The following is a 23,492-nucleotide window of genomic DNA, read 5'->3' on the forward strand; positions in this document are numbered from 1 at the left end:
GGAAAAGGATTGGAATGGGTGGGTACCACAGTCTTGGAAGATGTTGAATGGAGTACAGCGTATGCCTCATCCCTCCAAAGTCGAACGACCTTGACAACCGATGACTCCAAGAATGAATGTTACTTGACAATGAAATCCCTGACAGCTGCAGACTCAGCCACATATTACTGTGCAGGAGAGTCACAGTGAGAGAAAGCAAGGGAGGAAGTGTGTAAAACCTCTCAGCTTTTGTCTGAAGAAACTTTATTCATTCACACAAATGGATTGAGATAATTTATTTATTCTTTCAGCTTGCTGTTGGCTGCAAAATGGAACAAGCTACTATTCCAAGTCAAGAAGAAGTCGGACTATATTTCAGAGTAGCTATTCATATTCAGAACTGCACATAGCTTGTTATTTGCATCTATTTTCTTTTCTCTTTCTTTTTTCCTATTTACACAGGTTTCTCAAGAATTAGCTGCAACATCATTGTTGTGGATTAAAAGATACAGATCCCTGGTAGTTGGGTTGATTACAAGTCCTAAGAGTCATTTAGCCTTCTCTCTTCCCATTCCTCCTTGGTATACTCAGATGTGTGTTGGTTTTAAAAGGAGCTCAGTATGGGTGTCATATGGTATGAATGGAAGGAATCAGATCAGTCAGAATATACAGAATTCTACTTCACTAATAGCAATTTCATCAGGGCTGAACTACACATTACACCATATGAGTATCTGCTAGTTCTAAGGAAACAAGTGGAAATAATATATATTTCACATTATTACCAATTAAATGGATATATTAAGGAACTTTTGTGGAGATTGACACCAAAAGAATGAATATATCTATATATTTTATTTTTATTTATTTCTTGAGGTGGAGCTATTGAGCCCATTCTATTCAGCCTGGAAACTCTGGAGAACTCCTACAGATCAGAAACACTATCCCGAGCCCTATTTTCTTACCTTTACAATGAGCCTGATGGTAGCCTTCCATCTGCTTTGCACGAGAGGGCAGCAGTGTCTAACAAATTAACATTCTCCACTTAACCCAAGTGAAAGTGTGGTTTCATCTGTTAGCCAGATGGTTTTCTCTTCTGCTTCTGATTTGTCATTCAATGGGTCTCTGGAGACCATCCTTTCCCAAGATTCTTTCTCATAATTCCTTTTTTTTAGCTCTGAGATAAAATTGCTTCACTTTTTTCTTTTTTTTTTCTTTTTCATTTGCAGACCAGTGGAAGCAACAACAAACACAACATACAGTAGTTATCAACTGTCATATTCTGCTGGACAGTCTGCAGAACTAGGTTTTGGGAGGTCTGTTTGGAATGGTTCAATTCCTTCCTCGGTGGCTAAGTCCTAATAATACTGTTATGCTTCCAGTGGGCACATATTATACAAATTTTGCAGACCATGCCATGATTTCCAATTATCTTCCAAGGGGAATTTAATGTGCTTATTTCAATCAATTCCGATCTTTGTCTTGGCAGAGAATGAGATGAAAAATTCCTCTGTCCATTGACATTGGCTCTTCACTATTGGTCAGATCAGGAAAAGAAGCTGCTGATCCCCCAAATTGGGGAAGGCAGAGCAAATACAAAGGTGTTAGCCATGTTTTTTGCTTCTTTATTTTTAAAAGAAAAATAAATTTGAAGCATGAGAGAGATGGATAAAGTAAAAGATGCCATGGATTACAAACTGCAGCAATAACCATATTTTGAGAAGTATCTGAAAAATTGGTACAAAAAGTAAGAAAGTGTATTCTTGATAGACACTCACTTAAGAGACTCTGGAGAACACATGGATTTAAATTTTTCAATTCCACTAAATGTGATGTACATCTCCATCATGCAGAGAACTAGGAAATCAGTTCTCTACCAGCTTTAACATTACCAAAATGCTCAAATAATGCATTACGATGATTTTTCAAGATATGACTTTCCTTCTGAGAAAATCAACCTTTTGCTTTTCATGATTATTAAGGATTAAAATAAATATATTTAACTCATGTTAGGTCATTTTCAGCATGTCTACCATGTAGGATGAAGGCAACCTAGAAGATCAAAGCTGCATGTGGTTATTTTATCCTGAGGACTATGTAAATTCAGTGACAGCTTCCTGTTCAAAGGAACCATATCATCCTGGTCTTCTGCTGCACTCAAAAACTTAAAGGTTGAGTGCTTGTCTGAATATTTTTTCCACCAGTAAGAATCGTTCACACTTTTGAGCGAGCAAAAATGGCACTCTGGCTAAACATCTTGTCCTTGTTAGTTTTCCTTGGAGGTATTATTTTCCCCTCCAAAAAGAGTGGTTGTTCCTCAGTTTCTTTTGTTTCTCTGCAGGAAGTCTTATTAAACAAACTTTCTTTCTAGGTGCCCAATCTGAGGTTCAGTTGGTGGAAACTGGAGGGGATGTGAGAAGACCTGGAGAATCCCTCCGTCTCTCCTGCCAAGGATCTGGATTCACCTTCAGCAGCTACTGGATGAGCTGGATAAGACAGGCTCCAGGGAAAGGAGTGGAATGGGTGGCAAGGATACGCAATGATGCCGCATATACTTACTACCCTGACAAAGTGAAGGGCCGCTTCACCATCTCCAGGGACAATGCCAAAAGCCAGCTGTATCTGCAAATGAACAGCCTCAAAGCTGAAGACACGGCAGTCTATTACTGTGTGAGAGACACAGTGAGAGGAACTATATGTGAAGTCACGCAAAAACTGCCCATTTCACACAGCAGCCCTGCAAATTTCTTTTGTAATAAAAAACCACTTTATTCTCCTCAGATTCTCCTTTCATATCTTCATTCGGCACTTCCACCTTCATCCATTTGGTCTATAGAAATGAGCTTCTTTTTACTTCATGTATTGAGCACCACACTTCAATTTCATCGTCAATCCAGTTTAATATTTACTCAGTCTACTCATTCTTGATCCTCTCCCTATCATTTCACCACCAATGATAGCTTACTGCTGTACTCATCCTGATTTCCTGCTGCAGTCAACATCTCAAAAGCTGAGTGCTTGTCTAAATGTTTTCCCTTCGTTAAAAATCCTCAAAACGTTTGAGAAAGCAAAAATGGCACTCTGGGTAAACCTCGTGTCCTTGTTAGTTCTCCTCACAGGCTCCAGGGAAAGGACTGGAATAGGTGGCAGGTATATATTCACTACTCATATATTCACTACTGTGATCCATTCTGTCTATAGGATCCATTCAGTCTATAGGAATGATCCTCTTTTTTTTAAATGTAATAAAGGCCACATTTCAATTTTATATTCAATCCAGTTTGATATGTATTCAATCTACTAATTCCTGTCACCCTGTCTCTCATCACCCATCTTTCTTAGCCCTTAATTTAGTAATGTTATCATAAATTTATCTAAATTAAATCAGGAAAAAAAAGTTTGGTGTTGAAAACAACAGTCAATGTCCAACGTCTGAGCTGGGACAAATTGATCGACTTAACCTACTTTTCTTATAAACTGGTTTTATCTTCCCCCTGAAACTCAGATGCCAATGAATCACTGAGATGTTCCTCCTTTAAACAATCACAAACACTCAAAAGAGCTTCACAGACTCAATGTTCTGATTGGGCTAAAGGAAAGGTTGTATTTCTCACTCTTCAGTGGATTTTGCCATTCTTCATCTTCTTTCCTTCTTTGCTTTATGTTTCAGGTAGACCTGAGCAATGAGTTAAAACAAAAGCAGGATTGTGTGGGATGGTGATAACTGGAGTAGTCCTATGCCTCATCCCTCCAACATCCAACAACCTTGACAGCTGATGACTCCCGCAATGAATTATATTTGACAATGAAGTTCCTGACCTCTGCAGACTCAGCAACATATTTTTAGCTCTGAGATAAAATTGCTTCCCTTTCTTTCTTTTTCATTTGCAGACCAAGCTTGATATGTTGGAAACAATTCCTCTCTCTTTGTTCACTGCCTGTCCTCTTTTATTTATTCTTATCTATAGATGGGCATGATAGAAACATGAAAAAAAAAGGATGGAAGAAACCTAGATGTGTATTGGTGAATCGTCACTCATAGACTGCCAATGCTGAGGAAGGGAAGGGAATGACAAAGGAATCAGAAAGGAATTGGAAGGGAAGAAAGAATGTTGTGAAAGCACTGGAAACAACAACAAACATAAAATAGATATCAATTGTCATATTCTGCTCGACAGTCTGTGGAACTAGGTTTTTGGAGGTCTCTTTTTAATGTTTAATTCTTTCCTCAGTGGCTAACTCCTAATAATCCTGATATGCTTCTGATGGGCACATATTAAATAATTTTTTCAGACCATGCAATGATCTCTAATTCCAAGGGAAATTTAATGTGCTGAGTTCAACCTATGCAAACATTTGGCTTGGCATAGAATGAGCTAAAGAATTCCTCTGTCCATTGGAACTGGATCTATGCTATTGACTAGGTCAGGGAAAAAAAGCTGGTTGTCCCGCATATTGGGGAGGGCAGAGAAAATACAAAAGTGTAAGCGATGTTTTTCGCTTCTATATTTGTGTAAAAAATAAATTTGAAGCCTGAAGAGAGAGATGGAAAAATTAATAGATGCTACAGATTAAAAAGTACAACAATAACCATATTTTGAGAAGTATCTGAAAAATTGCTACAACAGCTAAGAAAGTGTATTCTTGATAGATGCTCACTTAGGGGACTCTGGATAACATATGGATTTCAATTTTGACTGAATTTATTTACTTGCAACTGTGGGAATTAGTTCCACTAAATGAGATGTACATCTCCATCATTCAGAGAACTAGCCAATTAGTTCTCTACCAGCTTTAATATTACCAAAATGCTCAAATAATGCATTACAATGATTTTTCAAGATATGACTTTCCTTCTGAGAAAATGAACCGGTTGCTTTTCATGTTTCTTAAGGATTGAAATAAATATATTTAACTCATGTTAGGTCATGAGAAGGGAGGACTCACTGGAGAAGGGCCTAATGTTGGGAAAGATTGAGGGCAATAGAACAAGGGGACAACAGAGAATGAGGTGGCTGGATGGAGTCACTGAAGCAGTAGTTTTGAGCTTAAATGGACTCCAGAAGATGGTAGAGGACAGGAAGACCTGGAGGAACATTGTCCATGGGGTCGCAATGGGTCAGACACAACTTCACAATTAACAACACAAGATTATTTTCAGCATGTCTGCAATGTAGGATGAAGGCAATCTATAAGGTCAAAGTTGCATGTGGTTCTTTTATCCTGAGGACTATGTAAATTCAGTGACAGCTTCCTGTTCAAAGGAACCATATCATCCTGCTCTCCTGCTGTACTCAAAAACAGGGGTTGAGTGCTTGTCTGAATATTTTTCCATCAGTAAGAATCCTTCACACTTTTGAGCGAGCAAAAATGGCACTCTGGCTAAATATCATGTCCTTGTTAGTTGTTCTTGGAGGTATTATTTTCCCCTCAGAAAAGAGTGGTTATTCGTCAGTTTCTTGGGTTTACCTGCAGGAAGTCTTATTAAACAAACTTTCTTTCTAGGTGCTCAATCTGAGGTTCAGTTGGTGGAAACTGGAGGGGATGTGAGAAGACCTGAAGAATCCCTCCGTCTCTCCTGCCAAGCCTCTGGATTCACTTTCAGCAGCTACTGGATGAGCTGGGTGAGACAGGCTCCAGGGAAAGGCCTGGAATGGGTGGCAAGAATATATTCTTCATATATTTACTACTCCGACAAAGTGAAGGGTCGCTTCACCATCTCCAGGGACGATGCCAAAAGCCAGCTGTATCTGCAAATGAACAGCCTGAAAGCTGAAGACACAGCAGTCTATTACTGTGCGAGAGACACAGTGAGAGGAACTATATGTGAAGCCATGTAAAAACTGTTAATGACAATGAAGTTCATTATATTTGACAATGAAGTTCTGACTTCTGCAGACTCAGCAACATATTTTTAGCTCTGAGATAAAATCGCATCCCTTTTTCATTTGCAGACCAAGTTTGATATCTTTGAAACAATTTCTCTCTCTTTGTTCATTACCTGTCCTCTTTTATTTATTCTTATCTACAGATGGGCATGACAGATACATGAAAAAAAATGCATGGAAGAAACCTAGCAGTATATTGGTGAATCGTCACTCATAGACTGCCAATGCTGAGGAAGGGAAGGGAATCACAAAGGAAGGAATTGGAAGAGTATTGGAAGGAAAGGAAGAATGTTTTGAAAGCAGTGGAAACAACAAGAAACATAAAATAGATATCAACTGTCATATTCTGCTGGACAGTCTGTGGAACTAGGTTTTTGGAGGTCTGTTTTGAATGGTTCAATTCATTCCTCAGTGGCTAACTGCTATTAAGCCTGATATCCTTCTGGTGGGCACATATTAAATAAATTTTGCAGACTATGCAATGACCTCTGATCCCAAGGGCAATTTAATGTGCTGATTTCAACCTATGCAAACCTTTGGCTTGGCCCAGAGTGAGCTAAATAATTTCTCTGTCCATTGGAAGTGGATCTTCACTATTGATTAGGTCAGGGGAAAAAAGCTGGTTGTCCCCCCTATTGGGGAGGGCAGACAAAATACAAAAGTGTAGATCATGTTTTTTGTTTCTATACTTGTATATAAAAAAAAATAAATATGAAGCATGAGAGAGAGAGAGATGGATAAAGTAACAGATGCCATGCATTGCAAACTACAATAATAATCATATTTTCAGAAGTATCTAAAAAAATGCTGCAAGGTAAGAAGGTGTATCCTTAATAGATGCTCGCATATGGATTAAAATAAATATACTTTAACTGATGTTGGGACATTGTCAGTCATGTCTACAATGGAGGATGAAGACACTCTAGAAAGACAAAGCAGTGTGTATCTCTTTTATCCTGAGGGCTATGTAAATTCAGTGACAGCTTCCTGTTAAAAGGGACCATATCTTTCTATTCTCCTGCTCCACTCAAGATCTCAAGGGTTGACTGCTTGACTGAATGTTTTCCCATCAGTAAGAATTCACCAAGGTTTTCAGCAACGAAAAATGGCACTCTGGCTAAACCTTCTGTCCTTGTTAGTTGTCCTCAGAGGTATTATTTTCCCCTCCAAAGAGAGGGATTATTCCTCAGTTTCTTAAGTTTCCCTGCAGGAGGTCTTATTAAACAACCTTTCTTTCTAGGTGTCCAATCTGAGATTCAGTTGGTGGAGTCTGGAGGGGATGTAAGAAGATCTGGAGAGACCCTCCGTCTCTCCTGCCAAGCCTCTGGATTCACCTTCAGCAGCTATGAGATGGTCTGGGTGAGACAGGCTCCAGGGAAAGGTCTGGAATGGGTGGCTTATATATGGTCTTCAGATATTTACTACTCTGACAAAGTGAAGGGACGCTTCACCATCTCCAGGAATGATGCCAAAAGCCAGCTGTATCTGCAAATGAACAGCCTCAAACCAGAGGACACAGCCATCTATTACTGTGCGAGAGACACAATGAGAGGAAGTATATGTGAAGCCAAGCAAAAACTGCCTATTTCGTCCAATGGTTCTGCAAATTTCTTTTCTAAGAAAAAAACAGGTTCATTAATTCAGATTCTCCCTTCATGCCTTCATTCTGTACACGAACCTTCATCCATTCAATCTATAGGAACAGACCTCTTTTTGTTCATTTAGTGACCACCAGATTTCAATTTCATATTCAATCCAAGATATTTACTCAGTCTACTTATTCTTGACCCTAACCCTTTCATTTCACCACCCATATTTCTTGGTTCTTAATTTTGTAATGTTATCATAGATTTATCTAAGTCCTAAGAGTTAGGTAAACCTTTTTATTCCTCTTCAGTATATCCACATGTCTACTGGTTTTCAAGTCAGGACAATATGAATGTGAGATGGTAGGAATGGAAAAGATCTGATCAGTCACTAAACAGAATTCTGCTTCATTGATAGCTGTTTCATTAGGGCTGAACTTCACATTACATCTGAGAATATGAGTTTCTGCTAGTTCTCATGAAACAAGTGCTTATAATGTATATTTTGCATTATTGCCAATTAAATGGATATATTAAATATTTTCATAATGAAACTTTCTGGAGACTGATTCCAAGTCAATAAATATATCATACCAATTTTATTTCTATTTATTTCCTGAGCTGCACACCATGCCATGACTGCCGATTATCTTCCAAGGAGAATTTAATGTGCTGATTTCAACCTATGCCAATCTTTGGCTTGGCAGAGAATGAACAACAGAATTCCTCTGTATATTGGAATTGGCTCTACACTATCGGTCAGATCAGGAAAAAAAGCTGGTTGTCCCTCAGATTGGGAGCACAGAGCAAATAAAAAAGTGTAAATCATGTTCTTTGCTTCTATATATAAAAAAATAAATTTGAAGCATGAGAGAGAGAGAGAAAGAGAGAGAGAGAGAGAGAGAGAGATGGATGGATAAAGTAAAAGATCCAATGGATTACAAACTGCAGCAATAACCATATTTTGAGAAGTATCTAAAAAATTGCCACAAGGTAAGAAAGTGTGTCCTTAATAGATGCTTACTTATGGGACTATCTAAAGTATGGATTTCAGTTTTGACTCAATTTCTTTCCTTGGAAATGTGGGAAATAGTTCCACTAAATTTTATTTACATCTCCATCATACAGAGAACTAACAATCAGTTCTCGACTAGCAGTACAGTTCCCCAAATGATGCAGCATATTGAATTTTCAAGTTATGTTTTTCCTTCTGACAAAATCAAGCTGTTGCTTTACATGTTTCTTAAGGATTAAAATGAATATACTTTATTTGACATTAGGACTATTTTCAGCATGTCCACAATGTGGGATGAAGGCACTCTAGAAACTCAAAGCAGTGAGTATCTCTTTTATCCGAGGGCTAATTACTGTAAATTCAGTGACAGCTTCCTCTTGAAAGGAACCATATCTTAATATTCTCCTGCTGCACTCAACATCTCGAAGCTGAGTGCTTGTATGAATGTTTTCCCATCAGTAAGAAACCTACAAGGTTTTGAGCTACCAAAAATGGCATCCTGGCTAAACCTCATGTCCTTGTTAGTTGTCCTCAGAGGTATTATTATTTTCCTCTCCAAAGAGAAAGATAATTCCCCATTTTCTTGTGTTTCCCTGCAGGAGGTCTTATTAAACAACCTTTCTTTCTAGGTGTCCAATCTGAGGTACAGTTAGTGGAGTCTGGAGGGGAGGGGAGAAGACCTGGAGAGTCCCTCCATCTCTCCTGCCAAGGCTCTGGATTCACCTTTGGCAACTACTGGATGGTCTGGGTGAGACAGGTTCCAGGAAAAGGCCTGGAATGGGTAGCTTATATATGGTCTTCAGATATTTACTACTCTGACAAAGTGAAGGGACGCTTCACCATCTCCAGGGATTATGCCAAAAGCCAGCTGTATCTGCAAATGAACAGCCTCAAACCAGAGGACACAGCCATCTATTACTGTGCGAGAGACACAATGAGACAGGTTCCAGGGAAAGGCCTGGAGTGGGTTGCACGTATATGATCTTCATATATTTACTACTCTGACACCTGATGGTATGACAGTTCCATGACGGCATGGCGGCTTGTGTTCTTAGTAACGGTGGAGCCTCAGAGGCCTTCCCTGTTAATAATGGCATTAAGCAGGGCTGCGTGCTGGCACCAACCCTGTTCAGCATGATGTTCTCAGCCATGCTGTCAGACGCCTTTCAGAACAGGTACAGAACCGATGGGAAACTGTTCAACCTGCGAAGACTTCAGGCTGTCACCAAGGTAAAGGAGACTGTGCTATGAGATCTCCTCTTTGCTGATGACTGTGCCCTTAATGCAGGATCGGAGCAGGAAATGCAAGCCAGCATGGACAAATTCGCAGCCGCTTGTGACAACTTTGGCCTCTTCATCAACACGAAGAAAACTGAAGTGATATACCAGCCAGCTCCAAAAGCCCAATATCAAGAGCCCACCATCACAGTAAAGGGACAAAAGCTGCAAGCAGCGGACCAATTTACGTATCTTGGTAGTACCCTCTCCCGTGCAGTGACAATTGACATCGAGGTCAACTGTAGAATTGCCAAGGCAAGTTCTGCATTTGGCAGATTGCAGACTAACGTGTGGGACCGCCGTGGAATAAGTCTTGCTACCAAGCTTAAACTTTACCAGGCAGCAGTGCTAACTACCCTATTGTATGCTAGTGAGACCTGGACAGTGTACAGGAGGCATGTTAGGCAACTGAACTACTTCCACATAACTTGCCTTCATAGAATTCTGAGGATCTGGTGGCAGGATAACATACCAGACACAGATGTCCTCTCCAGAGCAGGTCTATCATCAGTTTACACTCTGTTGATGAAAGCCCAGATGCGCTGGGCAGGCCATGTTGTAAGGAAGCCAGATCATCGCATCCCTAAATAGCTCTTCTATGGTGAGCTGTCTCAAGGAAAGCGATCACACGGGGGACAAAAGAAGCGATACAAAGACACGTTAAAAGCTTCTCAAGTCCCTGGATATTAATACCATCTCTTGGGAACTTCTGGCGCATGATCGACCGACATGGCGCACCTTGGTGTACCAGGGTTGCAAGATATATGAACACAGAAGGACAATCTTGGCACAAGAAAAGCGAGCACTCCGCAAAGCCAGAGCTGCAAATGCTGAATTAACAGTGTCTACACTTCTTTGTTCAGTATGTGGCAGAACATTCCATGCTAACATCGGTCTTATCAGCCACCTACGGACACATCGTTGATAGCCCATAACCCATAACCCACAAGATATCAAGGTCTTCATCGAAATTGATGGACAAAAAACACTCTGACACCATTCACCATTTCCATGGATGACGCCAAAATCCAGCTGTATCTGCAAATGAACAGCCTCAAACCAGAGGACACGGCGATCTATTACTGTGTGAGAGAGACAAACAGTGAGAGGAAGTGAATCTGTTTATTTCACCCAGCAGTTCTGCAATATTTTTTCTAATAAAAAACAGCTTTATTAATTCAGATTCTCACATTGTTTCTTCATTCTGTACATCAACCTTCATCCATTCAATCTATATGAAAAAGCCACTTTTTGTTCATACAGTGAACACTGCATTTCTATTTCATATTCAGTCCAGGTTGATATTTACTCAGTCCACTTATTCCTGACCCTGTCCCTCTCATTTCACCACTCATGTTTCTTAGCCCTTAATTTATTGATAATATCATAAATTTATCTAAATCAGGACAAATATTTGGGGATGTAGATATGAAAATCATTGTCAAAGTTCAAATTATAGACAGTGATGGTTTGTTAGATATAGCCTTTCTTTCTTATAAACTGATTTTATCTTCCCCATGAAACTGAGATGCAAATGAGGTCACTGAGCTGTTTCTCCTTTAAATAATCACAAATACACAAAAGAGCATCCCACACCCAAAGGTGTCAGTGCAGTAAAAGAAGGGTTGTTTTCTCACTGCCCCATGGAGCCTGCCATTGTACTTCTTTGTTTAGTAGCAGAGGACACAGCCATCTATTACTGTGCGAGAGACACAATGAGACAGGTTCCAGGGAAAGGCCTGGAGTGGGTTGCACGTATATGATCTTCATATATTTACTACTCTGACACCTGATGGTATGACAGTTCCATGATGGCATGGTGGCTTGTGTTCTTAGTAACGGTGGAGCCTCAGAGGCCTTCCCTGTTACTAATGGCGTTAAGCAGGGCTGCGTGCTGGCACCAACCCTGTTCAGCATGATGTTCTCAGCCATGCTGTCAGACGCCTTTCAGAACAGCTCAATGGGAGTTAATCTGAGGTACAGAACCGATGGGAAACTGTTCAACCTGCTAAGACTTCAGGCTGTCACCAAGGTAAAGGAGACTGTGCTATGAGATCTCCTCTTTGCTGATGACTGTGCCCTTAATGCAGGATCGGAGCAGGAAATGCAAGCCAGCATGGACAAATTCGCAGCCGCTTGTGACAACTTTGGCCTCTTCATCAACACGAAGAAAACTGAAGTGATATACCAGCCAGCTCCAAAAGCCCAATATCAAGAGCCCACCATCACAGTAAAGGGACAAAAGCTGCAAGCAGCGGACCAATTTACGTATCTTGGTAGTACCCTCTCCCGTGCAGTGACAATTGACATCGAGGTCAACTGTAGAATTGCCAAGGCAAGTTCTGCATTTGGCAGATTGCAGACTAACGTGTGGGACCGCCGTGGAATAAGTCTTGCTACCAAGCTTAAACTTTACCAGGCAGCAGTGCTAACTACCCTATTGTATGCTAGTGAGACCTGGACAGTGTACAGGAGGCATGTTAGGCAACTGAACTACTTCCACATGACTTGCCTTCATAGAATTCTGAGGATCCGGTGGCAGGATAACATACCAGACACAGATGTCCTCTCCAGAGCAGGTCTATCATCAGTTTACACTCTGTTGATGAAAGCCCAGATGCGCTGGGCGGGCCATGTTGTAAGGAAGCCAGATCATCGCATCCCTAAATAGCTCTTCTATGGTGAGCTGTCTCAAGGAAAGCGATCACACGGGGGACAAAAGAAGCGATACAAAGACACGTTAAAAGCTTCTCAAGTCCCTGGATATTAATACCATCTCTTGGGAACTTCTGACGCATGATCGACCGACATGGTGCACCTTGGTGTACCAGGGTTGCAAGATATATGAACACAGAAGGACAATCTTGGCACAAGAAAAGCGAGCACTCCGCAAAGCCAGAGCTGCAAATGTTGAATTAACAGTGTTTACACTTCTTTGTTCAGTATGTGGCAGAACATTCCATGCTAACATCGGTCTTATCAGCCACCTACGGACACATCGCTGATGGCCCATAACCCATAACCCACAAGATGTCAAGGTCTTCATCGAAATTGATGGACAAAAAACACTCTGACACCATTCACCATTTCCATGGATGACGCCAAAATCCAGCTGTATCTGCAAATGAACAGCCTCAAACCAGAGGACACGGCCATCTATTACTGTGTGAGAGAGACACACAGTGAGAGGAAGTGAATCTGTTCATTTCACGCAGCAGTTCTGCAATTTTTTTTCTAATAAAAAACAGCTTTATTAATTCAGATTCTCACATTGTTTCTTCATTCTGTACATCAACCTTCATCCATTCAATCTATATGAAAAAGCCACTTTTTGTTCATACAGTGAACACTGCATTTCTATTTCATATTCAGTCCAGGTTGATATTTACTCAGTCCACTTATTCCTGACCCTATCCCTCTCATTTCATGTTTCTTAGCCCTTAATTTATTGATAATATCATAAATTTATCTAAATCAGGACAAATATTTGGGGATGTAGATATGAAAATCATTGTCAAAGTTCAAATTATAGACAGTGATGGTTTGTTAGATATAGCCTTTCTTTCTTATAAACTGATTTTATCTTCCCCATGAAACTGAGATGCAAATGAGGTCACTGAGCTGTTTCTCCTTTAAATAATCACAAATACACAAAAGAGCATCCCACACCCAAAGGTGTCAGTGCGGTAAAAGAAGGGTTGTTTTCTCACTGCCCCATGGAGCCTGCCATTGTACTTCTTTGTTTAGTAGCAGCTCCTCTGTGTGAGTATCTTCCAGATAGACCCTGAACAATGAGATAAAATAAAAGCAGAGTTATTTACTAATTATTACTTTCTCATTCGCTTAGATGTCCACTCCACCATCCAACTTGTGGAATCTGGGCCAGGAATAGTGAGCCCTGGAGGATCCTTCAGATTAACTTGCAAAGTGACAGGGGAATCCATTGAGAATGTATACTTGGCATGGATCCGCCAGGCTCCAGGAAAAGGATTGGAATGGGTCGGTGACATAGCCTTGGAGGAGGGTGAATCGAGTACAGACTATGCCTCATCCCTCCAAAGTCGAACGACCTTGACAGCCGATGACTCCAAGAATGAATGTTACTTGACAATGAAATCCCTGACAGCTGCAGACTCAGCCACATATTACTGTGCAGGAGAGTCACAGTGAGAGAAAGCAAGGGAGGAAGTGTGTAAAACCTCTCAGCTTTTGTCTGAAGAAACTTTATTCATTCACACAAATGGATTGAGATAATTTATTTATTCTTTCAGGTTTGGCTGCAAAATGGAACAAGCTACTATTCCAAGTCAAGAAGAAGTAGGACTAGATTTCAGAGTAGCTATTCATATTCAGAACTGCAGATAGCTTGTTATTTGCATCTATTTTCTTTTCTCTTTCTTTTTTCCTATTTACACAGGTTTCTCAAGAATTAGCTGCAACATCATTGTTGTGGACAGGGATTAAGAGATACAGATCCCTGGTAGTTGGGTTGATTACAAGTCCTAAGAGTCATTTAGCCTTCTCTCTTCCCATTCCTCCTTGGTATACTCAGATGTGTGTTGGTTTTAAAAGGAGCTCAGTACGGGTGTCATATGGTACGAATGGAAGGAATCAGATCAGTCAGTACAGAATATACAGAATTCTACTTCACTAATAGCAATTTCATCAGGGCTGAACTACACATTACACCATATGAGTATCTGCTAGTTCTAAGGAAACAAGTGGAAATAATGTATATTTCACATTATTACCAATTAAATGGATATATTAATGAACCTTTGTGGAGATTGACACCAAAAGAATGAATATATCTATATATTTTATTTTTATTTATTACTTGAGTTGGAGCTATTGAGCCCAATCTATTCAGCTTGGAAACTCTGGAGAACTCCTGCAGATCAGAAACACTATCCCAAGCCCTATTTTCTTACCTTTACAATGAGCCTGATGGTAGCCTTCCGTCTGCTTTGCACGAGAGGGCAGCAGTGTCTAACAAATTAACATTCTCCACTTAACCCAATTGAAAGTGTGGTTTCATCTGTTAGCCAGATGGTTTTCTCTTCTGCTTCCAATTTGTCATTCAATGGGTCTCTGGAGACCATCCTTTCCTTTTTTTTAGCTCTGAGATAAAATTGCTCCACTTTCTTCTTTTTTCATTTGCAGACCAGTGGAAACAACAACAAACACAACATAGTTATCAACTGTCATATTCTGCTGGACAGTCTGCAGAACTAGGTTTTGGGAGGTCTGTTTGGAATGGTTCAATTCCTTCCTCGGTGGCTACCTCCTAATAATATTGTTATGCTTCCAGTGGGCACATATTATACAAATTTTACAGACCATGCCATGACTGCTGATTATCTTCCAAGGGCAATTTAATGTCCTGATTTCAACCTATGCCTACCTTTGGCTTGGCTCAGAGTGAACTGAAGAATTCATCTGTCCATTGGAATTGGCTCTACAATATTGAACACTGGTGTGCCCCATATTGGGGAGGGCAGAGCAAATACAAAAATTGTAAGTCATTTTTTTGCTTCTATATTTGTATAAAAAAATAAATTTGAAGCTGGCAATAGAAAGATGGAAAAATTAATAGATGCTACAGATTACAAAGTACATCAATAACCAAATTTTGAGAAGTATCTGAAAAATTGCTACAAAAGGTAAGAAAGTGTATTCTTGATAGACGCTCACTTAGAGGACTCTGGATAACATGGATTTCAATTTTGACTGAATATCTTTACTTGCAACTGTGGGAATTAGTTCCACTAAATATGATGTATATCTCCATCATGCAGAGAAGTAGGCAATCAGTTCTCTACCAGCTTTAACATTACCGAAATGCTCAAATAATGTATTACAATGATTTTTGAAGATATGACTTTCCTTCTGAGAAAATGAACCTGTTGCTTTTCATGTTTCTTAAGGATTGAAATAAATATATTTAACTCATGTTAGGTCATGAGAAGGAAGGACTCACTGGAGAAGGGCCTAATGCTGGGAAAGATTCAGGGCAATAGAAAAAGTGGACGACAGAGAATGAGGTGGCTGGATGGAGTCACTGAAGCAGTAGGCATGAGCTTAAATGGACTCCAGAAGATGGTAGAGTACAGGAAGACCTGGAGGAATGTTGTCCACGGGGTTGCGATGGGTCAGACACAACTTCACAATTAACAACAAAAGGTCATTTTCAGCATTTCTACAATGTAGGATGAAGGCATTCTAGAAGGTCAAAGCTGCATGTGGTTCTATTATCCCTAGGATTAGGTAAATTCAGTGACAGCTTCCTGTTCAAAGGAATCATATCATTCTGCTCTCCTTCTGAACTCAAAAACTTAAAGGTTGAGTGCTTGTCTGAATATTTTTTTCCATCAGTAAGAATCCTTCACACTTTTGAGTGAGCAAAAATGGCACTCTGGCTCAACATAATGTTCTTGTTAGTTGTCCATGGAGGTATTATTTTTCTCTCCAGAAAGAGTGGTTATTCCTCAGTTTCTTTTGTTTTCCTGCAGGAAGACTTATTAAACAATCTTTCTTTCTAGGTGCCCAATCTTAGGTTCAGTTGGTGGAAACTGGAGGGGATGTGAGAAGACCTGGAGAGTCCCTCCGTCTCTCCTGCAAAGGATCTGGATTCACCTTCAGCAGCTATGAGATGATCTGGGTGAGACAGGCTCTAGGGAAAGGACTGGAATGGGTGGCATATAAATATTCTTCATTCTTTCACCCAGCAGCTCTGTAAACCTTTCTAACAAAAACAACTTCATTAATTTGGATTCTCCCTTCCTGTCTTCATTCTGCACTTCAAGCTTCATCCATTCAATGTATAGGAATAATACTCTTTTTTAATGCAATTTCAATTTCATACTCAATCCAGGTTGATATTTACTCAGTTTATTCATTCCTGACCCCCACCCACTGATTTCACCACCCATATTTTTTAGCACTTAATTTACTAACATTATCCTCCTTTTATACAAATTAAATCAGGAGTAATATTTGGTGTTGTAGATGTGACAGCCACAGTCAAAGTCCAACTTCTAGGCTAGGACTGATTGCCACCTACTCCAGATTTTTGCATTTTAGATATGATAGTCCTACATTTGTTTTAAATTAAATCAGGACAACTAGTTAGTGTTGCAGATGTTAACATACAAATTTCTACTTGTGAACTGAGTCTGATGGACTTAAGCCATCTTTCTTATAAACTGGTTTCAATTTCCACATGAAACTCAGATGCAAATGAAGTCACTGAGCTGTTTCTCCTTTAAATAAACATAAACACACAAAAGACCATCCCAGACCAAAAAGTGTCAGTGCAGTAAAGGAATCACAGAGCCAAAGGTGTCATTGTTCTAAAGGAAAAGAGTTTTCTTTACTGCACAATGGGTCTTGCCATTCTTCGTCTTCTTTGTTTAATAGCAGCTCCTGTGTGTGAGTATCATCCAGATGGACCTGAACAATGAGATAAAACAAAAAAATAGGGTTGTGTACTAATTCCTGCTTTGTCATTCATTTAGATGTCCACTCCACCATCCTACTTGTAGAATCTGGACCAGGAACAGCGAGCCCTGGAGGATCCTTCAGATTAACTTGCAAAGTGACTGGTGACTCTGTCAAGAAAGTATACTGGGAGTGGGTTCGCCAGGCTCCAGGAAAAGGACTGGAATGGGTGGGCCAGATAGACTGGGCTAGTAATAACTGGAGGATATACTATGCCTCATCCCTCCAAAGCCGAACAACCTTGTCTGCCGATGACTCCCGCAATGAATATTATTTGACAATGAGCTCCCTGACAGCTGCAGACTCAGCCACATATTACTGTGCAAGAGGTCCACAGTGAGATAAAGCAAGGGAGGAAGTGTGAAAAACTTCTGGAACTTTCCCTGATGAAATTTTATGGACTCACATGAATGGATTCAGATAACTTAGTTCATCTTTCAGGCTGTCATTCTCTGCAGAGAGGAACAAGGTACACATTCCAGGTGAACAAAAAAGTAGTACTAGACTTCAGTGTTACTGCTGATATTCAGAACAGCACATAGCATGCTGTTTGTGTCTTCCTTCTTTTCTTGTTCTTTTGTTTCCTTTCTCCTATTTCCACAGGTTTTTTTTTTTTTTTTTCAAGACCTGGCTGCAATATAACCATGACAGAGAAGGATTAAGAGATGCAGTCCTCTGTTATCTCGCCTTTTCTCTTCCCGTTCCTCCCTGGTATGTCCAAATGCGCATTGGTTTTCAAACAAGGGCATGGGTTGGTAGGAATGGAAAGAGTCTGATCAGTCCCTGTATGGAATTTTTCTTCATAGATAGCACTCTCATCAGGGCTGAACTACACATTACAACTGTGACAAGGAGCATCTGATGGTTCTTAAGAAATGTGCTTATATTTTACACACACACGCACACACTCATATATAATTTTTATCAATTAAATGGATAAATTAAATGTTTGCAAAATGAATCTTTATGGAGATTGTTACTAACAATGAATAAATATATTACATTATTTTATTTTTATTTATTTCTTGAGATAGGCTATCAAGCTGATTCCTTTCAGCCTGGAAGTACTGGATATCTCCCGGAGATTGTCCTAAACCCTGTTTTCTTTCACACATAATGAAAGTCTTTTCAGATCTTCTACCTGCTTTGCAAAAGAGGGCAGCAGGGTCTAACAAATTAACATTCTCCACTTTACAAAAAATGAAAATGTGGCTTTAACTGTTAGCTTGGTGGTTTTCCCTGCTGCTTCCGAACTATCACTCAACAGGTTCCTGAAGACCATCCTTCCCCAAGAGACTTTACATAACTCTTTTCTATAAGGTTTGAGAACAATTTGTCTCATCCAAGTGGTAAAGAAATCCAATCCATCTTAGATGTTGGCCAATGAGACACAACTAAGGGAATGGCCAAATAGAAGGCGGTTGAGCCTGCAGCAGGACAGAATCAGACCACTAGCTATGGGCCAACTCATCACAGGACAATTCATCATTTCAATTTAATAATTATATATATATATATATATATATATATATATATATATATATATATATATATATATATATATATATATATAAAAAAAATATGTTCATTCATATTTCATTTTGACCGTCCTTTTGCACCCCTTCTTTAATGAATTTCATTTTAGTGTAACTCTTGTTTCATGGTGAATTGTCTCATGACAAATTGGTTGTAGTGAGTTGGCTATGATAAGTTGGCTGTGGTGAGTTGCCCATAGTGAGTTGTTCTAGACCTGCAGCAGGAATGTGGGTAGGACAAGAAGTTTGGAAGAGACTCTCCCTGTAATGAAAACATTGTAGGTGCTTCGTGAGTAAATTACAGTAACAGGTTTGCATGTACACTGAGAGCTTCTGCACCAGAGACAAATTCCTGGTGTATCTAATCACACTTGGCTAAATAAACATTCAATTAATTCAATTCAATAATGAAGATCTGTTCAGACCCTGAGCCTGGTGGCTCCCTTCTACCTGCTTTGCCCAACAGGGCAGCAGTGTCCAACAAACTGACATTCTCCACTTAACACAAATGAAAGTGTGGTTTCAGTTGTTGGCCTGATGGTTTCCTCTGCTGCTTCTGACCTATCACTCATCAGGCCCCTGAAGACCATTCTTTCCCAAGAGACTTTCTCATAATTCTTTTTCTAACCTCTAAAATAAAATTGTTCCCCTTTCTTCCTTTTTCATCTGCAGACCACATATGATCTGTTTGAAAGAGTTCCTCTCTCTTGGTTCAATATCTGCCCTCTTTGTTCATTCATAACTATGGATGGGGTGACAGAAAGATGCAGAAAAATGTATTTGGGTGGAACAAACAAAGCAGGTGTGTTGGTGAATCTTTATATAGAGAGGAAGAGAAGAGAAGAGAAGAGAAGAGAAGGGAAGGGAAGGGAAGGGAAGGGAAGGGAAGGGAAGGGAAAGGAAAGGAAAGGAAGGGAAGGGAGAAGGGAAGGAAAGGGAAGGGAAGGGAAGGGAGAAGGGAAGGGAAGGGAAGGGAAGGGAAGGGAAGGGAAGGGAAGGGAAGGGAAGGGAAGGGAAAGGAAAGGAAAAGGAAAAGAAGGAAAGGGAAGGGGAGAGGGAGGGGAAGGGAAGGGAAGGGAAGGGAAGGGAAGGGAAGGGAAGGGAAGGGAAGGGAAGGGAAAGTCTTCCAATATCTCAGGAGCTGCCCCGAAGAAGAGGGAGTCAAGCTATTTTCCAAAGCGCCTGAAGGCAGGACAAGAAGCAATGGGTGGAAACTAATCAAGGAGAGAAGCAACCTAGAACTAAGGAGAAACTTCCTGACAGTGAGAACAATTAATCAGTGGAACAGCCTGCCTCCAGAAGCAGTAAATGCTCCAACACTGTAAGTTTTTAAGAAGAGACTGGACAGCCATTTGGCCGAAAGGTGGAACGGTTTCCTGCCTGAGCAGGGGGTTGGACGGGATGACCTCCAAGGTCCCTTCCAACTGTTTTATTATATTATTATCGATCATCGCACAGTCAGCCAGATGTTCAGACGGATTTAGCGGCATTTTGTCTACCTATCGAGTCCTTAGACCAGGACCTGGGATAGGCAGATGTGATGGTTGATTGGTATTACAGATATCGTCGCAGGATGGAAGCAGTTCCTAATAAGGCCGCCTTTTGCAATTGACTAATAGCGAATTTGTCAATGCCAATGGTGTTCAAGTGGTGCTCCAGTTGTTTTGGGATTGCACCCAAGGAGACTATGACTATTGGTACTACCCTTGCTTGCTTTTGCCACAGTCTTTCTATTTCTATTTGTAGGTCTTTGTATTTTGTTATCTTCTCCAGTTCTTTCTCTTCTATTCTGCTATCTCCAGGCACTGCCACGTCCACTATCCAGACTTTTTGTCTTTCTTATCGACAATTGTTAAGTCTGGGGTGTTATGTTGCAGGTGCTTGTCTGTTTGAATTCTGAAGTCCCAGAGCAGTTTAATTTTATCATTTTCTATGACTTTCTCTATTTTATGATCCCACCAGTTTTTGTTTACAGGCAAATGATATTTTTGCAGATCTTCCAATGCACCATTGTTGCTACTTTGTCATGCCGCTGCTTGTAATCAGTCTGTGCAATCTTCTTGCAACAGCTTACCAATTGGTCCACTGTTTCTTCAGCTTCTTTGCATAGGCGGCACTTACTGTCTGTTGCTGTCTTCTCAATTTTGACTTTGTATGCATTTGTCCTTAAGGCTTGATCTTGTGCAGCCAGAATTAGTCCCTCGGTCTCTTTCTTCAATTTCCTGCTCTTAGCCATTGCCAGGTTTTATTATTATCTGCTTTCCCAGCTATTTTTTTAATGTATTGGCCATGTAGTGCTTTGTATTCCCATGCCTCTATTTTGTTCTTCATTTGGTCTTTCTTGTAGGCCAGTTTGGTCTCTCCAGTAGTTAGTAAGCCTTCCTGATATACTAATTTCAGTGCATCTTCATCATTGTTCTTCCGATATTCTTCCAAAGCCATTTTTTCTTCTTCAACCATCTGATGTACTTGTAGCATTCCACGCCCACCTATTTGCCTTGGTAGATAAAGTCTATCAATGTCACTGCGTGGATGAAGGGCATGATTCATTGTCATTATTTTTCTGGTCTGCCTATACATTGCTTTTAGTTCTGCTTGAGTCCAGTCCACTATTTCAGCTGTGTACCTAATGACTGGGATTGCCCAGGTGTTGATTGCCTTTATGGTATTTCCTCCATTGAGTTTGGACTTTAAGATCTTCTTCACTCTCTTGATGTATTCACTTCTAATCTTTTTCTTGACTTCAGTGTGCTTGATGTTGTCAGCTTGAAGGATACCCAAGTATTTTTAGTACTCTTCCTCATCCAGACTCTTAATGTTATTTTTGTGGGGCATCTTGATTCCTTCAGTTTTCATTATTTTTCCTTGTTTGATAGTAAGTGTGGCACATTTGTCCAAGCAAACTCCATTACAATATCTTGGCTATATATACGGACAGTGTTGAGCAGCGATTCTATTTCAGATGATGTTTTTCCATACAGCTTCAGATCATCCATATAAAGGAGGTGGGATAGTCTGGCAGATGTTTTTGATGTTTGATAGCCATGTCCTGAGTTATTCAGTATTGTTGAAAGAGGAAACAGTGCAATAACAAATAGTAATGGTGATAATGAATCTCCTTGAAATATTCATCTCTTGATATTATTATTATATCTATCGATCATCGCCACAGTCAGCCAGATGTTCAGACGGGATTTGGCATTTTGTCTACCTATCGAGTCCTTACCCAGGACCTGGGATAGGCAGATGTGGATGTTTGATGGTATTACAGGTATCGTCGCAGGATGGAAGCAGTTCCTAATAAGGCCGCCTTTTGCAATTGACTAATAGCAAATTTGTCAATGACAATGGTGTTCAAGTGGTGCTCCAGTTGTTTTGGGATTGCGCCCAAGGAGCCTATGACTAGTGGTACTACCCTTGCTTGCTTTTGCCACAGTCTTTCTATTTCTATTTGTAGGTCTTTGTATTTTGTTATCTTCTCCAGTTCTTTCTCTTCTATTCTGCTGTCTCCAGGCACTGCCACGTCCACTATCCAGACTTTTTTGTCTTTCTTATCGACAATTGTTAAGTCTGGGGTGTTATGTTGCAGGTGCTTGTCTGTTGAATTCTGAAGTCCCAGAGCAGTTTAATTTTATCATTTTCTATGACTTTCTCTATTTTATGATCCCACCAGTTTTTGCTTACAGGTAAATGATATTTTTTGCAGATCTTCCAATGCACCATTGTTGCTACTTTGTCATGCCGCTGCTTGTAATCAGTCTGTGCAATCTTCTGGCAACAGCTTACCAAGTGGTCCACTGTTTCGTCAGCTTCTTTGCATAGGCGGCACTTACTGTCTGTTGCTGTCTTCTCAATTTTGACTTTGTATGCATTTGTCCTTAAGGCTTGGTCTTGGGCAGCCAGAATTAGTCCCTCGGTCTCTTTCTTCAATTTTCCTGCTCTTAGCCATTGCCAGGTTTTATTATTATCTGCTTTCCCAGCTATTTTTTTCATGTATTGGCCATGTAGTGCTTTGTCTTCCCATGCCTCTATTCTGTTCTTCATTTGGTCTTTCTTGTAGGCCAGTTTGGTCTCTCCAGTAGTCAGTAAGCCTTCCTGATATACTAATTTCAGTGCATCTTCATCATTGTTCTTCAGATATGCTTCCAAAGCCATTTTTTCTTCTTCAACCATCTGATGTACTTGTAGCATTCCACGCCCACCTATTTGCCTTGGTAGATAAAGTCTATCAATGTCACTGCGTGAATGAAGGGCATGATTCATTGTCATTATTTTTCTGGTCTGCCTATCCATTGCTTTTAGTTCTGCTTGACTCCAGTCCACTATTCCAGCTGTGTACCTAATGACTGGGATTGCCCAGGTGTTGATTGCCTTTATGTATTTCCTCCATTGAGTTTGGACTTTAAGATCTTCTTCACTCTCTTGATGTATTCACCTCTAATCTTTTTCTTGACTTCAGTGTGCTTGATGTTGTCAGCTTGAAGGATACCCAAGTATTTGTAGTATTCTTCCTCATCCAGACTCTTAATGTTATTTTCGTGGGGCATCTTGATTCCTGCAGTTTTCACTATTTTTCCTTGTTTGATAGTAAGTGTGGCACATTTGTCCAAGCCAAACTCCATTACAATATCTTGGCTATATATACGGACAGTGTTGAGCAGCGATTCTATTTCAGATGATGTTTTCCATACAGCTTCAGATCATCCATGTA

General features: G+C 40.2%; 5 gene segments (V, D, J or C); all 5 read left to right on the forward strand.

Moving 5' to 3' along the window:
* Window positions 1-2,129: 2,129 nt before the first annotated feature.
* Window positions 2,130-2,907, forward strand: LOC120303583. The segment is given in 2 exon segments: window positions 2,130-2,261; window positions 2,351-2,907. Coding segments are annotated over 2 exon segments (603 nt in total).
* A 2,381-nt stretch (window positions 2,908-5,288) lies between these two features.
* LOC120303584 lies at window positions 5,289-5,819 on the forward strand. The segment is given in 2 exon segments: window positions 5,289-5,395; window positions 5,485-5,819. Coding segments are annotated over 2 exon segments (381 nt in total).
* Window positions 5,820-6,903: 1,084 nt separating this feature from the next.
* Window positions 6,904-7,592, forward strand: LOC120303585. The segment is given in 2 exon segments: window positions 6,904-7,018; window positions 7,108-7,592. Coding segments are annotated over 2 exon segments (531 nt in total).
* A 5,830-nt stretch (window positions 7,593-13,422) lies between these two features.
* Window positions 13,423-13,916, forward strand: LOC120303586. The segment is given in 2 exon segments: window positions 13,423-13,508; window positions 13,594-13,916. Coding segments are annotated over 2 exon segments (369 nt in total).
* A 3,105-nt stretch (window positions 13,917-17,021) lies between these two features.
* On the forward strand, window positions 17,022-17,612 carry LOC120303682. The segment is given in 2 exon segments: window positions 17,022-17,177; window positions 17,264-17,612. Coding segments are annotated over 2 exon segments (372 nt in total).
* The last annotated feature ends 5,880 nt before the right edge of the window (window positions 17,613-23,492 follow it).

This window comes from Crotalus tigris, unplaced genomic scaffold (genome assembly GCF_016545835.1).
Source record: "Crotalus tigris isolate CLP2741 ecotype Arizona unplaced genomic scaffold, ASM1654583v1 scf7180000024473.799607, whole genome shotgun sequence".
Lineage (NCBI taxonomy): Eukaryota > Metazoa > Chordata > Lepidosauria > Squamata > Viperidae > Crotalus > Crotalus tigris.